Consider the following 17756-nt stretch of genomic DNA (forward strand, 5'->3'; position numbering starts at 1 on the left):
TACTACTATAATTCAGTTTCACTTGTGATGTGCCAACAGTGAGAATATGGTCATCAGCTCTCTCTGTCGTTTCCAAGTAAATTCCTATTTTAAAGATTCTTTTAATTGTTATTCTATTACAGTTGTCCAAATTTTCCCCCCTTTCTCCCACCCCCTCCCATCCTACCCCATACTTCCACAGTTAATTCCCACAATGTTGTCCATGTTCATGGGTCATTCACACATGTTCTTTAACAAGTCTCTTCCCCTTCTTTCCACCACAATCCAAGTAGATTTCTTATAACCTGGTTTACTGGTCACTGTCATGAATGTGGTTACTAATGAGTCCGATGCCCCAAGAGCTGATGCCCTGTCCCCACTACACTGACAAGTCAGACTCCTTGACCCTGACTGAACCACAGGTCCATTCCTTAGATCACACTCCCCCAACCCTATCAAAAGCCTCATATTCCTATTGAAAATTCTACAAAGCCTATCAGGATAAAGAGAAGTATAAATATATTCCTGACTGGAAACATGTAGACTTTTTAAGTTTGTTCGTTTTAGTGTACGATAATAAGTTAAATAGAAGTTCTTAATATCTTAACTCTTGATTCTGTTTAAGAACAAAATAATTAATGTCCTTTTATTTTATTTGTTACTTAATGTGTTTGAAATATACTGCATTTTAAGTGACAGTTAGCTAATGACAGCCTGTATTAGTCAATTTAGGTGACCAAAGTGGGTTGTTCCTATTTCAATTTCTCCTCATGGTCTCAGTAGGTTATCAGAACTGGCTCTGTTAAGTGAAAGACCACCCTTTTCATTTGCCAGTCTGTTTTTATCTGAGTGTCAGCTGCACTGACTCTATTAAAAGGAAGGCCATCATACTTCTACTTATCAATATGTAATGTGTCTTTCAAATCAAATAAGAATGCAGTTAAGAAAACCACTATATCTATGCATCAGAAAGCCAATTCATGGCACTAAACCAAATCATATTTTTTTAAAAAGACAGTTTACATATCATTTGTAGGACCAGATGCTTTTCATCAACAGACAGGGTGGTATGCATTTTTACTTATATTTCCATTCTGCCAAATAAACTAGCACAGAAAAAAAGAAAATAGGGGGAGAGTGTTGACATGCAACAGAAGTCAAGATCAACTACTCTTGCTGTCTTCTGGTTCATGAAGATGAAGGCAACAGGGTCCTTGAAACCGCTGTCCTGGCTCAGGAAGCTAAGTAAATAGCTGCTGAACCATACTCCTGGATTACTGTCATATACTAGTCCCCGACAATACCTATAATCAGTTTTTTCACTTCTTCAGATTCTTTCAATTTATGCTCTATCATTCTTGAAGTGAGGCAATCAAAACTGGATGCAGGTGTTCCATTTATAACTCTGACTTTTAAAAACCACTCTCGGTTTTCTTGCCTGCTGCTAAGCAACAGAATGACATTCTTACTGAGCTACCTGTCATACCCCATCTCACCCCTCCACCAGAGATTTTTTTTCCAAACAAAGAAAAGGTAAACAGGCTCAAATTTCTAACACTAATCCAGACTGTTTTAGTAAGAGCACAGGACTTCACTTAAAGATACCTTTTATTCAGTTATGTTAACAAGTTATTCTTATGCCATCCTTTACAAGCTGTAGGAGGAGAACCCCCCCCCAAAAAAAAACCAGGAATGATCTTCTTGAGGGTGGGCCCCTTGTAGTACAGGCTTTCCCAGTTAGGTGAGTGTTTTAGAAACCCATCTGTATCAGTGTACCAGCTGGCGTTGTGGTGAGAGGCTGCGTTTGGTTTCAGAGAATTTTTTTTAACTCTTTCAACATGTTTGCCCATTTCATGATGGGTGATTTAGGAGTGCACCTGCCCACACTGCACTGGGTGTTCAAACAGTTTTTGACCAAAAATGGCATGACCCCCCATGCCCCACCCTATTCACCCAATCTTGACCTGGGTGAGTTTTTTTTTTGTTTCCCTGAATGAAAAAAGCCCTCAAAGGGAAACATTTGCCGATGTGGAAGAGGTGAAACAAAAAACAGCAGAAACACTAAAAGGCATCAAAATCGACAAGTTCAAAAACTGTTTGGAGTGTGGAAAAAATGTCTTGATGGGTGTATTGAATCAAATGGAGATACTTTGAAGGTGACTGAAGTTTAAACATGTAAGAACAAATACACAATTTTTTGTAAATATACTGTTTTGGGGGGGGGTTCCCAACTTGTATGACTTTGTTTGCTCTGCTAGAACCAAGTACCATAGGCTAGGTAGCTTAAACAATGGAAATTAATTTTTTTCATAATTCTGAAGTCTACAAGTCTGAGATCCAGGTGTCAGCAGGGTTAGTTTCTTCGAAGGTCTCACTTCTCAGCTTGAAACTGGCATCTTCTTCCAGTGTCTACACATGGTTTTCCCTCTGTGTGTGTCTGTGTCCTAATCTCCTCTTCTAAGTAAAAACACGAGGGACTGTGGATTAGAGCCCACCCTAAAGACCTCACTAACCCTAATTACCTCTTTAAAGACCCTATCTCCAATATATTATGAGGGAGTAGGAGTTAAAACTTCAACATATGAATTTTGGGATGACACAATTCAGCCTGTAACACAAGTATTTAAGAGTATTTTGTAGACATATGCCCCTATTGGGGTAAAGGAGAATTATATCTTCTACTTATTTTCAAATGTTTCAGGGGGAAAAAATACCATTTATGCAACTTTTTGCATAAAGCTTTTTTTTTTTTTTTTTTTTACTTTTTAAGTCAAATTATTTCAAAATAAAAGTTTTTCCTTTAAGTAGTTGAAAGTCTATTTAATGAATTAAATTTTTATAGAACTTTTCTCATGAAAATGCATCATCATGCATGGCTAAAGTGCTTGCAATCAGTTTATCATATATAGTAAGAATTTTATGAATAGAGAAGAAAAGGACCAAAGGAATTGAAACAAAGTTCTTCCAATCATTATATATTGAATATCTAACTACTATAATTACTTCCTTGTCATGGATAGAAGAAACTAAATACCATTAAAGTCTCTTTCCTGTATGTTCTAAGTTCCCCTCTTTTTGCCTAAAGTGTTGGCCACACAACCCTAAAAGATGCCCCAAAATCAGTAAAAATGAAACTACCCAATTTACCAACCCATTTCACTAATTATTCTGGGATCATGAAGTAAATAGGGTCTAAATCTCAGCTCTTTGCCAACCCATTTCACTTAATAATTCTGGGATCACACAGCAAACGTGGCATAAATCTCAACTCTAGGGTCATTTCTTCTACAAAGATTTCCCAACGTGGACCATTTTCCAACCAAGTACAAACATGTGACATTGTTAGCATGCACTGGGTTTCTCATAAAGACAGTCACTCTGTCTCTCTTTAATATAGTAGTATCTTCTTCTTTACTAGGCATATATTTACTGCTCTGAGTCTACTGAAATTTTACAAATGTATACCACTAAGTCTGCAAATAGCTTATTTAGTGATTATATTTTGTTTTGGTTGATGTTATAAGACAGTTGTTATTTCTCTGATAAAGTGATTTTCATTGCCATCTTAAGTACATCTAAAGAAAGAAAAAGATCTCATGAAGTAAATTAATAAAACAAATTGAACTATATTTCACTATTTAGTAGGGTTAAAAATTCTGAATACGGTTCAAACTTTTTCTTACAAGAGTTTCAAGTTGCTGATCTACCCACCCATCTGCTTAGTAGATGTGGTTATTCTGTAGAAAGACAAACTTATGCTATTTTATCTAATAATGAAAGAATGAATTGATAAAAGATAACTGTTGCTCATTCATTCAACACAAGTTTACTAAGTATCTACTATATACTATGGTGAATACCAGACACTGTTCTATGTACTAGTTGTAAAGAAGTAAACAAACATGGTCCCACCCATTATGGAGTTTACAATTTAGAAATAAACATTCTTTTTACAAGAAACAAATCTTAAGGGTAAAAAAGAGATACTGCAGCCTAAATCTTTCTTAGCACATGATAAAAAAAGATATTCCTACTTAGGAAGATCTATAAGAATACTTCATGCAGGTAGGGATAACTGTGTAGGAATATACTGAGTAAATCTATACTATTGTTTCACATCTACACAAATCCATCTAACTTATAAAGTGGGTTTTTTGTTTTTTTTTTTACATGTATGACCTAATTTGGTCTTCTCAATAGCCTATGTAAAAAAAAAAAAAAACAACTTAGGGAAGTGATTTAACCAAGCACATAAATCTTTCTCATGGGAAAGCAAAGATAAAGACAGAGTTTTATGAGTTGGGACTTTGATACAAACTAAATAACAAATATCTCTCCAATCTTTAAATGATCAAATAATGTATTAATCAGATAGATATCCAAACATCACTGCTAAACAGTTCAATAATAGCTAAAGTCTCAACAAGATCCTATTACTGCTTTCTCTCACTGTGGAGTGCTAGCCATAGTATTAGCCAAAGCAGTGGAGGTAGGGCAGAAAAATCTTAATGATCTAGGCCACCACAAAATTTGGGCTCAAAAATCAGTAACAATGACACCTGGGACTTGTTTTAGGGTTGCTCTCATTTTACTTTACTACCAAAGCAGCAATCAAGCTGTATAAAAGATATGCCCTGGGGTACATCCTCGGTTCTTGACAAGGTTACACATGAGGCTAAATGGTCAATGCAGCATCCATGTTGGTGAAATCTATCAGGCAGAGGGAAGCCCAGTGCCCTGGGCCCACTTCCTGTTTCATCACTGGCTCATAAAGAAGCCACATCAACATGCCAGGTCCTACCTACCAGCATATAAATTAATTCTGACCCTACTATAGGTATGTGGTTCATTCATATTGGGTAATCAGACCTGCAACATGCCTGGACATTCCTAACCACTTAAGAACACACCAGTTAGGCATAACAATACATTATTTTACAGACCAATAAAAAACATGGGCTAACATTATCTTTAGAGTGGCATTCATGGACAATAGTCTTCTAGTTTAACAAATAAACAGTCTAGGAATTTGACAGACAAGGTGACTTAACCTAAATTACTAAGCTTGTAACTGATAGGGCCATAACTATAATCAAAGTCTTTTTTCCATCACACCAGGTCACCAGTTAAACTCGAGCTAAACATTTTGCCCAAAACAAGGAATGCTGCATTAAACAGAAGCTCTCATACTCACATACTTTCAGGCTTCCATAGATTAGCGAAAAAGCTATGTCTAGAAAAAGGTATCTACTCTGATACCTTTTAAGGTATCCACCAATAAAAAAAAAAGCTATACACCCAGATGGTTTCATAAGTAAATTTTATCTAACAGATAATTTCTATTTATTCAAGTTATTCCAGATCAGAGAAAAAGATGGGAGTTTTCCAAATCATTTTGCTATGTTGTCACAATCCTCACCCTATATCGAGTAAGACAGCATGAAACGAAAAACTACAGTTCAATCTCGTTTAAGGAAGCAGATGCAGAAGTATTTAAAGAATATTTACTTTGAACTAGACACTGTTGTAGACAATTTATGTATATTAAATCATTTAATCCTCACAACAATCCTTTGAGATGCATACTACTCTTATCTCCACTTTATAAAAGGGAAAGCTGAGACACAGGCAGTCAAGAAACTTATGCAAGGAAACTCAATTAATAAACAATAAAACTAGAATCTAAATCCAAGGAGTTTGACTCCAAAATGTTAGGAAATTAACCTAGCAATGTAGTGAATCAAAAACATGTAGAGATTACTTCAGGAAAGCAAAGACTGTTCAACGTAAGCCATTATATTAATAAACAAAAGAAGAGAAAAAGATGAGTGTTTGTTAATAGAGGCTTTAAAAACTTAAAAATAACATTTTTGATAAAATATTCTTAATCAAACAATAATGATTAAGACTATGTACCAGAAAACACCATCAAACAACAAATAAAATTAGTAAGCTACATGAGGAATTGTCTGTTTAGTTGACTATTTCAGTCCCAGGGCTTTGTAATGTCTGGCATAAAACATGTACTAAATTTTTTGTGTGTAAATATAAAAAAGGTGAAACACTGAAGACATCCCATTATATTAGAAATAAGACTGGTATGTCCTGGCTGGTGTGGCTCAGTAGGTTGGAGAGCTGTCTCACAAACCAAAATGTTGCCAGTTCAATTCCTCCTGCTCAGGCCACATGCATGGCTGGGTTATGGGTTCAGTCCCCTGTTGGGACGCACATGAGACAACCAATCAATGTTCCTCTCTCACAGATATTTCTGGCCCTCCCTTTCTGCCTCCCTTCCGTTCTCTCTAAAAGAAAACAAAACAAAACAAAATGAAAGAAAGAAGAAAGAAAACAAAGAAAAAGTAATTAGACTGTTACACCTGTTGTGACTCTCCTATTCCACATTATTTACGAAGTTCTATCTAATGTTGTAATGTAGTAACACTTTAGATGTTGGAAAAGAAAGAAGAAATGTATTTCCAGATTATTAACTCTATCATTAGAAAATTCAAAAGACTAAGTAAAAAGTTATAATAATTATAAGCCTGTAGTAAAGTGAGCGGCGGCGGCGGCAGCCGTCTGTCTCGAGAGACGATGGTGTAGCTTCTTAAGAGTATCTGCACCGCCGAGAATGGCTGTGCAGTCCGACTCGGGAGTGACACGGTATCTGTCTCCTCCCGTGTTGAATCGACATCTTGCGATGACGCTGGAGTGTCCTCTCCAGTGAAGCTGAAGCTACAGAGCCTGGGCAGGGTGATATGGAGGGTCTGCTGTTGCCCATGCAGCAGACCCCCCCTCTCTTCGCAGCTGAAGGGTCCAAGGGAAAGACGGAGTCAATACAGCTTGGCTTCAGGTGCGCCGCAGGAGTTGCCGGTGTTGACTACAACGTCAAACCGCCTTAGGGACTCCGGCTCCGGATTTTCTGTCGGGGTTTACTCCCTTAGCCTTCCCCCTGAAGAGGTATGCCGCAAGGCAGCGGAGGTTTTTTGGAGTCAGAGTTTTCCTTCTCTGATGTGCCCTGACTGGAAGATCGAACCAGCGACACTTAGCTCGCAGGCCGACGCTCAATCCACTGAGCCAAACCAGCCAGGACATAAAGTGAGCAGATATAAAATAAATATACAAAAACCAAATTTTCCTTTATACTAACAGTAATAAACTAAAATTAAATAAAAAATGGTATCTGAGACTATAAAATGCAAGAAATAAATTTAACCAGAAAGGTATAAAACTTAGCTGAAGAAAACTATAACATAGTCTTGGACATAAAACAATACCTACATGAACAAATGAGAAGCCTTATTAAAGAACAAAATAAAATATAATGAATGTGCTTTCTAATAAAATCCTTGATGAAATATATATCTGGAAGAATAATATATAAGGATTTATGAAAAAAATTAAAAAGAAAAACTTTCCCTACCACATGGCAAAACATACTACAAAGCTGTCATGATATTATCACTACTACTTCTGTTATTAGCAGCTAATACTTCCTGAGTTTATTACGTTTTAGGCACCCTCCAAGCACTTTACATGCAATTTAACTCCTACAATGATGATATGAGTCTGTATTTTTATTATCTCTATTTTAGAGATGAGAAAACTGAAACACTGAGAAGTTGAATACCTTGATCAAGTTAAATAAACATTTATTGAATGGCTAATCTTTACCAAGTCTAGTCTAGGTACTGGCAGTGAAAAAGAGATATAAGGCTCTTACCATCATGAAACTTATCTCCGAGGGTAAGGAGACAGATAACAGCAAGAAAATAAATAATTTCACAGTGATAAAGATTCTGAAAAGAAAATAAAACTGGGTGACATGAAAGAAACAAACTAGAGGGTGGGGGCTACCTTTTATCAATGTCTAAGAAGCCATCTCTGAAAAAAGAAAATTAAGTTGAACATCAAACCAAGAAGAGGGTGACCATGTAATAAAGCGGGAAGAATACTGCAGGCAGGCAGAAGAGAAAAAGCCACGAGCCTGGACCAGGTCAGAATGTTCAAGAAATAGAAAGAAGGCCAAGTGACTGGAGTAGAGGAAACAAGTATAGAACAATAAATGGGTGTTTACAACAGGAGCCCAAGGCTCATGCGGTCAGGTGGTATAGGTAATGACCTGGAAAGATGGCACAGAGATACTACATGGAAAGAGCACATAGATTAATATATATGATGTAATTCCATTTTTCTTTAATGAGACTGGTGAGCTATGATATCAGAAATTTTAAATCCTAAATCTGGTCCTGGAAAAATCTCACTTTGCTTCCTCCTGCTCCAAGCAAACGCCCTCCTGCATACCATGCTCCTATTCCTTTCTTTAATTCATTCCCTTCCAGCACTTCAGCTCACTTCAGCCCATTACTTGTTTATTTACCTGGAAATGTGAACAGCATCACAAAAAGTTTAAGAGCACAGAGAAGAACATCTTATAACTAAAAAAACAACAAAAAAGACTAAATAGTTTAGAAATGATTGAATCAGTTCTAGTGAATTTTGAATAGCCAGGTGGCACCAAAACATAATCTATTTAAAAACCAGAAACCATATTACAAGCAACAAAATATTCAGTTGGCTATTACTCTAGCAAATATGTAAATGAGTTATTCTTACCTCTACTTTTGTTCGATAGAGAACAAGTCGTTTAAGGCCACATAATTTGGCAATGTGGTTGAAAGCTTGAGGTGGCAGTTTATCACAGGATGAGAGATTTAACTCTTGTAGATTTGGACACATTTCAGAAATAATCTCCAAGCAAGTTTCATTTAGGAAGTGGCTGCAAGATAACTCAAGGCGCACTAATTCCGATCCACAAACCTTCAGAAACCTGTAAAAATAACGATCAACACTTAGGTTTTTCCTGTGAATTTTGTAAAACTAAAAGTATTTTTTGCAAGGATTTTGGAATTATATCAACTCTAAGCAGACACCTTCAGAAGAATGGATTCTATCAGAGAAAATATAAGACTTGCTTCACTTAAATACTCATTTACTACATACTGAAATAGGCATGGTTAAGCTAAAAGAAATCAACCTCAGAAGATAAAATGAACTCACGTCACAAAAAATTCAGCTAATGCTAAGTGGAAAATTAAGAAAGCAGAGCATGTGTTTCTCCAATGTACATGAAATTCACATCTAAGTTAGTACAGCCAAAACAACCATAACAAAACTCTAAACTATGGGAAGACAATTCCCCCTAAACAGTACCCATACAATACTGGATAATTTACTTTGTATGTGGTAAACAAAGTGAAAGATTTAATTAAATGACCTCAAAACAAATCAAACTAACCTCCTCACAACTCACTATATTTCTGGATTGGCTTAACTGTATTGTTGTGATATGTTCCTTGTAACTGTTACTATTTAGCAGTTAGACTGATGTTAAAATTACTACAAGATATTCAATTGCAGCTTCACATAAAATATAGAGAAATAACAATGTAGAGGACATAAAATTCCTTCACAGAACAAAAATAACAATACTTATCTTAGTTATATTACAAATGAGGGAAAACAATCCTGTCCATAATCATCATCTGAAAATAATCTAAAAGTAAATGTGAGTCTAGGACTATCTGAATCCATGAAACTATCAACTAAGCAAACTGAGCCTTAAATGAGTGCACCAATCATCCCTTTTGAAATTCTCTTGCGCATCTCAGGGTCGCATCAGTAACATACTACTAGTTTATGGCATGTTCTTTTCCTAAATGACTTAATTAACTTACAAATACACATACAAAATAAAATTAACTAAATCACTTAAGTAAATAAAGGAAGTAACACTGGACTTCTAAGTCCAAAGTTGGATTTTTTGCCTATTTCACTACCTCCTAGCATATAAACTTGGAAAAGGCACTTAACCAAGTCTCAGTATTTCTTCGGCTGTAAAAGGCAGAGTAGAATTATATAACAGCACTCAACACACTACCTCGTGCTTCTGAATATCAAATATGTGAAAGCAGTTTGAAAAAATCAAAGCACTCCACAAACATGAAAATAAAAGTTAAATCTTGGCCAACTCACATTCAAAGAACAATTAAAAATACAGTTGCTACAAATTTATTTAAATATTGCAAATAACTCTAGCCCACAAACCTTATTTACATCTGAACACCCATTCTTTTTTTTTTTTAGTATATTTTATTGATTATGCTATTACAGTTGTCCCAATTTCTTTTATCTTTGCTCCTCTCCACCCAGTACTCCCCTTCCCTCCAGCAATCCCACGCTCTTAGTTCATGTCCATGCGTTGTGCATATAAGTTATTTGGCTTCACCCTCTCCTGTACTATTCTTAACATCCCCCTGTCTATTTTGAGCCTACCAATTATGGTTCTTAATCCCTGGACCATTTCCCCATTTCTCCCCCTTCCCCCTCCCAGCTGATAACCCTCCAAATGATCTCCACATCTATGATTCTGTTCCTATTCCAGTTGTTTGCTTAGTTTGTTTTTGTTTTTTAGATTTTGTTGTTGATAGTTGTGAGTCTGTTGTCATTTTAATGTTCATAGTTTTGATCTTTTCTTAAATAAGTCCCTTTAATATTTCATATAATAATGGCTTGGTGATGATGAACTCCTTCAGTTTTACCATGTCTGGGAAGCACTTATCTGCCCTTCCATTCTAAATGACAGCTTTGCTGGATAGAGTAATCTTGGTTTTAAGTCCTTGCTTTTCATCACTTTGAATACTTCCTGCCAGTCCCTTCTTGCCTACAAAATTTCTTTGGAGGAATCTGCTGAAAATCTTATAGGCATCCCTTTGTAGGTAACTCTGTTTTTCTCTTGCTGCTTTTAAGATTCTCTCTTTATCTTTAACCTTTGGCATTTTAATTATCATGTTTCTTGGTGTGGTCCTCCTTGGGTCTAGCTTGTTTGAGACTCGCCGTGCCCCCTGGACTTGTATGTCTATTTCCTTTGCCAAATTAGGGAAGTTTTCCTTCATTATTTTTTCACACAAGTTTTCAATTTCTTGCTCTTCCTCTTCTCCTTTTGGCACTCCTATGATTTGATATGGGCACATTTAAAGTTGTCCCAAAGGTTCCTAAGCCTCTCCTCATTTTTTTCAATTTTTGTTTCCTCATTCTGTACTGGTTGTCTATTTTCTTCTTCCTTATGTTCTAAATCATTGATTTGAACCCTGGTTTCCTTCCCTTCGCCACTGGTTTCATGTGGATTTTCCTTCATTTCATTTAGTATAGTCTTCATTTTTTCCCTGTCATACTTAATCTTGTTTGTCAAGTCTGTAAGCATCCTTATCACCAGTGTTTTGAACTGTGTGTCTGTTAGGTTGGCTATCTCTTTGTGACTCAGTTCTCCCACTGGACCTTGATCTGCTCCCTCCTTTGAGCCATACTTCTCGGTCTCCTCAATTTGACAGCCTCCTGTGTTTACCTCTGTGTCTTAGGTAGAGCTGTTGCTCCTGTTACATTGTAAGGGGCGGAGCCTTAGGTATTCGCCAGTACTGGCGATCCCTTTCATCACGTTGTGGTGCTGTATGTGGTGGAGGGGTCTGAGAGGGAACAATGCCACTTGCACAGCACTCGCCCCTTTTCCACCAAACAAAGGTACTCTGTTGAGAGACCAGGAGGTCCCTCCACTGTCCCAACCCCCACTGTTTTTCATAGTCGAAAGCAATGTGGCTTTATTTTCCCTGAATGGCGGAACCATGAGCTGCCCATCTGGTCCCGGGCTGTGATAGTTCCCTGGGTTTCCTTCCTGACTTTTTAATTGTGTGACTGCACTTTTCCCCAGCCACTGCGCTGCTACTGTCACCAGCACTGCTGCTGCTGGTGCAGGTGCTGCTGCCACCAGTGACACCGCAGGTGTTCCCACGGGGGTGCCGCTGGTGCTGGTGCTGCCGCTGCCACCGGTGTGCCACCCCGCTTCCTCTCCACCCCTCCCACCTGTCTGGATGAGTATTTCTTCTTTATTTCTTAGTTGGACTTCCTTTCAGTTTGGTTTTCTGGAACTTTTGATTGATTTTTATAATTTTTGAGGTAAACGTATTCCTTATTAGTTGTGAAGGGAGATGCAGTGTGTCTACCTATGCCTCCATGTTGGCCGGAAGTCCCCATATATTCTTAATCCATTGTAAAATATGTCTGCTCTCTCTAAATTCAGGCTTTCCTTTGAAAAGGCAAATTCAGTGGCCTTTCTTTTCAGTTTGCATTAGTTAACTTTCTGTGGCATTTCAGACAACTGCCCACCCCTTTCTTAAAAATTTCTCATGCCTCTCAAGCTACTCTCTCGGATTTCCTCCCACCTGCCTGACTACTGTTACCTCTGCTAGTTGTATAAGCTAAACTGCAGCTTGAATCAATCATATTCATTCATTCATTCAACAAATATTTACTGAGCTCCTACTATGATCTAGCACTCCTCTAGGCCCTGGGGAATTAGGAGTGGACAAAACAAAGTCTCTGCTCTCATGGAACTTATGCACATTTTGGTAGGAGAGGTAGACTATAAGCAAATACAAGAGTAAAATAAATAATATATTAAAGAGTAAAAAGTGCCAAGGAGGAAATAAAAGCAGGGATGGTGATAGGAAATATTGCCAACGGTGGACTGGATGGTCAGAGAAGCCTCACTGAGAAGGTGAGTTATGACCAAAGGAAGTGAGGAGGTGAGCAAAGCAGATATCTAGCAAAGGGAGGGGCAAGTGCAAAGACTCAGGGGCAAGATAACACGTGGAGTGAGGAAATGTAAGGAGGCTAAAGCAGGTGGCACAAAGTGAGGGGGAAATGAGGAGCAGATCAGAGAGGTAATGGGCAGTTCATACAGTGTGTGTCCTATAAAGATTTTGGCTTTTATTTTGAAGGGGATGGGATTCTCAATCATAGGAGGGATTTAGCAGAAGAGTGACACACCTGCTTGCAATTTAACATGGTCACTCTGGTTTCTGTGGGGATAAAAAAACTGAAGGAAATAGGGGTAAAACAGAGGGACCATCAGGACACCACTACAATATTCAGGGAAGATGGATGGTGCACTGGATCCAGGTGGTATCACTGAATACAGTTCTCACTATTGAGATTCCAGATCTATTTCAAAGGTAGACAATGTACGAGATCTGCCCAGAAGTAATCCAGCCATGTAATATGAAAAAACAAAGACATTTATTAAAGAAGAGACAAGATACAAGATATACTGTACATAGGACAGATGCGTCAGCCCCCTTCAAAGTAGGCACCTTGGGACCTTACACAGTTTTTCCAATCACTATCAGCTACCCTGTCGTATTTTCCTGAATCTCATCAATGGTCTGAAATCTCTTTCCTTTCAAAGGTGATTTTAGTTTTGGGAAAAAAAGCCAGAAGTCAGAGGGCACCAAAACTGGGCTGTAGGGGAGGCTGAGTCACCTGGATGATTTGATATTTCACCAAAAAACTCTGCATAAAACATGATGCATGAACATGTTGTTGAGATGAAGCTGCCAATCACCAGTTGCCCATAGCTGCAGCCTTCTCAATCATCTCAATAGTTTTACACAGGAATGTTCAAGCTTAACGCAAACTTTGATGCAGATTCATTGCTCTACTTGCTCATTTTGAACACCATGGCCACACATACACCTGCTCACTCAGCAGTATCTACTGCCCCCACTGACCAGTACAGTGAAGTCGTCATTGTTCATGCATGCACATTCCAGTTAACCCTCTTTGGCTGCCTGGTTACATCAATATTACGCAAACCATTCTTATTATATTAACAATGACTGGACTTTTTCCGGACAGACCTCATGTACTAAATTAGGATATACCTTCTATATACTGAATTGAAGTCTGGCTCATCTATTTCTCAATAACTATTTATTCACCTTTTAACCATAATTTCCTTACTAATTTGTTTATATTGAGTTTTATAAGCTGCCTAAGTCCTTTGGCAATTGAAGCAGATTCTTGGTGTATCCAGCACTTAGTACAATATCAGGCATGCAAAAAACATCTGGTGAGAGCTTGCTGAATGGATCTTCCAATTATAAAAATTCACTTGAAGAACTGAAGTTCCCTCTATTCTGGAACAAAGTTCAATGGACTCGGTATTTTTCCCTTAACAGAGTCAAACTATTCCCAAGGAGTATGACAAAATTAACATTTTTACCTTACTTTGAGTATACATAGAAGTTATGGTAGTTTTTCATTATTTATAAGCCAACAATCTAGAAATAACTGGACATAAAGTTTCAGAGAACTAAAGATACCCTATTTTAATTTGATACTTCTGAAATTAACTGCAGATCAAAGAAGTTAGGAGAGTATATTAACTCTTAAAATTAAAATGTTTAAGCACCTTATCTCTTAAAGGTCTTCGTTATTTGACAAAGCACTTTGTTCTACAATTCTTTTTCATATTTGACTTGGGATACTTGAACATTCCTATCCTCCTCACTCTCATTACTGAACTTTTCCCCTCTAAAGACTTTACAGAGTGACATCAAGCCAGTTACCAGCAAGCCAACTGTTAACAGACTAGAAGACTTCCCAAATTGATTTAATGAATGACAGAATTTGAAAGCACAAAAAAGATAATGATCATACCTATACTACCTCTAAGCAGATTATCTGGTCACTATCCCCATATTCTCTCTTTCTAAATTTAGAGGATCTGCATTACCTTCTTTTTCATAACATGCCCATTCCAAGAAGGCAGAAACAGCAGCAAAACCAATTAGCTGAATACAACTCTTGTTTCCTTCCTTAATGCTGCTCATGTCATTTCTATTTTAATTCATAATTACATAATGCTTTTGTCTTGATCATGTATTTATTCATCTCAATTGTGTTACTGCTCTTCCTTACTTTCTACAGCCTATTCATTCCATGTTATGAATTCTCATAAAATATTTCTTGATATTGAAGGTATTATGAGAACACCTAAGTTCTGACAAATAAATCCAAACTAGGTCTCCTGCTAAGAGAAAAGGAGTCTCTGGAGAGAGAAATAAATTGCTTATCCTTATGAGGTAAATTAATTTGTCCAGAGTAATATAAGTACGTAAGAAGTAATTTCCTAAATGATAACTTACACCCTAAAATAATTAACATCACATGAATGAATGATTTAATCTGAGTTTATTCATCACAAAATAAAAGGCATTAATCCTCACAATCTGCCTGATGCATAAAGGTAAGGGGAGAATTAGATATAAATAAATATCCATTACTCTGATTCCTAATCTTTTGTTAGCTGAACCTGACTTTTATAAAACAGCATATTTAAGATAATTTTTAATCCCAAATAACTTGAAATGTTATTTATTACATCTGGTCCAAAATAAGGCCATTAAAAACAAAACTTCCTGCATAACTCTGTATGGTGCTTATCCAGCAACTGTAGAAGGAAGTCCGTAAATTGTCTCTAATGTCTAGGTATTGACAATCTAAAAGAGACAACTATATGAAGTACAGGGAAGCAATTAAATAAACTAATTTATGAATAGGCAATAAGCTCTTTATCCCATAAAACTATAACTGTGTCACAATATCTAATAAAGTTCTCGAATTTAGAAAGCATCCAGGAACATTTACATTTACAGGTAAAAAAATCTCTACATAACTAAGGTGGAGATCAAGGTGATTAGTTTGGGTAACTATCTAAAGAAAAATGTAGTGGAAAAATAAACCCTAGGCTCTTTGATCATCAGAATGATATGACTAAGGAATAGCCAGGACTTTAGGGAACTGTATTATAAAAGAAAAGTAGAATTATAATGGATGTGATTTTAATGAGTAACAATATGCCTGAGCAGTAATTAAAGTTGCAAAGCACAAATATGCAGATAAAATAGGATTTTGATAACTGATTAAAAACTTTAAATTCTTGTTATTCCAATTTAACCTATTTCCTTGCTATTTTGAATAATATAAATTCCTAAAACAATTCTTTAAAATCCAGTTAAACAGTTTCGACATGTGAGAATATGGTTTTTAGGCAACAAAAATAAATTGCATCAAACTTTTCCCAAAGACTTGCTCAAAAAAGAAGCACATCATCATTGTCTCTAGTTTAAAAGTGTACTTTTTTTCTTTAAAGTATTATAAATAAGTCTTCTTCACAGTAATGAGCACAAATAGACCATACTTATTCATAGGTTATTCATTAATAATCAAGCCATGAATATTTATTGTTTATTCTGGGAAAGCTGCCTACAAGCCATAATGATTGTCAATTCAGCAGTCAAGTCAGGGGACCAACAGCAATCAGGAGGCAAAACTCCAGTATCTCCTACCTCAAAAAAGATTTCTTCCCTGTTATTTAAACTTTTTCTATTCTTAATGGGAGCAATGGCTATGCTTAAAGGAATGCTATCAAGATTTATGGTTTTATTGGCTGAAAACTACAGTAAAATATGAAAAATTTAAATGTATGTATGTGTACTTTTGTGATTATTCAAACAGTCCCACAGCAACTAACATGGCTGAATGAAAATGAAACAGAAATTGCTGGGGAGAAAGTAGATTGGAGCTTTAACCTTGCAAAAGATCTTTATTCATTATGAATCTAGAATTTAAAAGAAAGCATTGCTAAGTTTTCTCCTCACAACTTGTGTTTCAGCTCATGCACCAGAATGAGTTACACAGAGTTTTAAAAAACAGATTTAATATTACCATTACATTTTACTCATTATATCATTATTATAGGTAATATATAGCCAAAGAAGTTGGACTTCAGCCATTCACAATCAATGCTTCCTTTAATGTCTATATTCATTAATTGCCACCCTGGTATTTTATTTATAAAAAAGAAAGAAAGATGTATTTATGTTTATCTTTATCTTTTCTGTAGCCTGAAGGCAGGAAATATGGTATACATCTCTTTACATGGTCAACAACCCTCACTAAAATGCCTTTACACATAAAGGGTTGAAAACAAACAATAAATTCCTAATATTGGGAAACATTAAGGAAAGAGCTATGAGGATAATTAAAATACTGGAAAGGTCCTTTTAATGTAAAATAATGCTTACTGACAGTAATTGTTCTATTTGCTCTCAGTTTACCTTGGTTTATAATCCGTAGTGTATGCTCTAAATACCCAAAGTCAGCATTAGCTTCAGTTCTTCTTGATCCCATTAGCGGAAAAGAGATTTTGCAAATGATGTGTGTGTTTGGGCAAAAGGGGAAGTAAAAAGGACTAAACCCTGCTCCACAAGATAGTTGTCAAATGTCCAGCAGTTTTTAAAAATTCATCAAAATCACACTGCTAAAAGAAATGCCTTATTTTTTCTATTATAGATATCCTCTCTTAAGCAAACTTACATAATGAAAAGAAATTCTGTGTACATAGCATATTATAAAAATCTTTAAACTCCTTGACTGACAATACTGTAATGTTTCATCAAAGAACCCCTCCCTCCACTCCATTTCTGGCAGAAAAGAAAGACAGTGTATCCATGGTTTCAACATGTGCTATAAGCCATTGCCTGTTTGTGTGTATTTTTTACTTAATTGCATGAACTATCAATATTAGTCTTTTGAACACATTTTTACTATTTCAACCGCTATTACTTCCTCTAAATATAGTGCTATCAAATATTTACTTTATTCTCTGGAATTGCATGTTTATTTTTATAATATAAGTTGAAGGGAAGCAAGGTTCAATATACAAATTTCTAAATCATAAACCACTGTTCAGGGATGTGTGCAGGGAGACCCGAAGTTCATTTTTAACTTCTAAAAACAGGATAGAAGATTATTTATTAATCAAAAATAATAGGTAATTTTCCCAAAGTTTCTACTCTTTCAATATTTAACTTAATGAAATT

General features: G+C 36.3%; 1 protein-coding gene across 1 annotated transcript in view; it reads right to left on the reverse strand.

The window, feature by feature from the left end:
* The window catches only part of FBXL4 (F-box and leucine rich repeat protein 4), a 71782-nt gene that overhangs the window by 22339 nt on the left and 31687 nt on the right, over positions 1-17756 (reverse strand). The window contains exon 6 of the mRNA XM_090279692.1: positions 8593-8806. Within this exon, the coding sequence (XP_090135818.1) occupies positions 8593-8806 (214 nt within the window). The remainder of the gene's footprint in view (positions 1-8592; positions 8807-17756) is intronic.

The sequence above is a fragment of the Furipterus horrens genome, unplaced genomic scaffold (genome assembly GCF_987537825.1).
Source record: "Furipterus horrens unplaced genomic scaffold, mFurHor1.1.pri manual_scaffold_6, whole genome shotgun sequence".
Lineage (NCBI taxonomy): Eukaryota > Metazoa > Chordata > Mammalia > Chiroptera > Furipteridae > Furipterus > Furipterus horrens.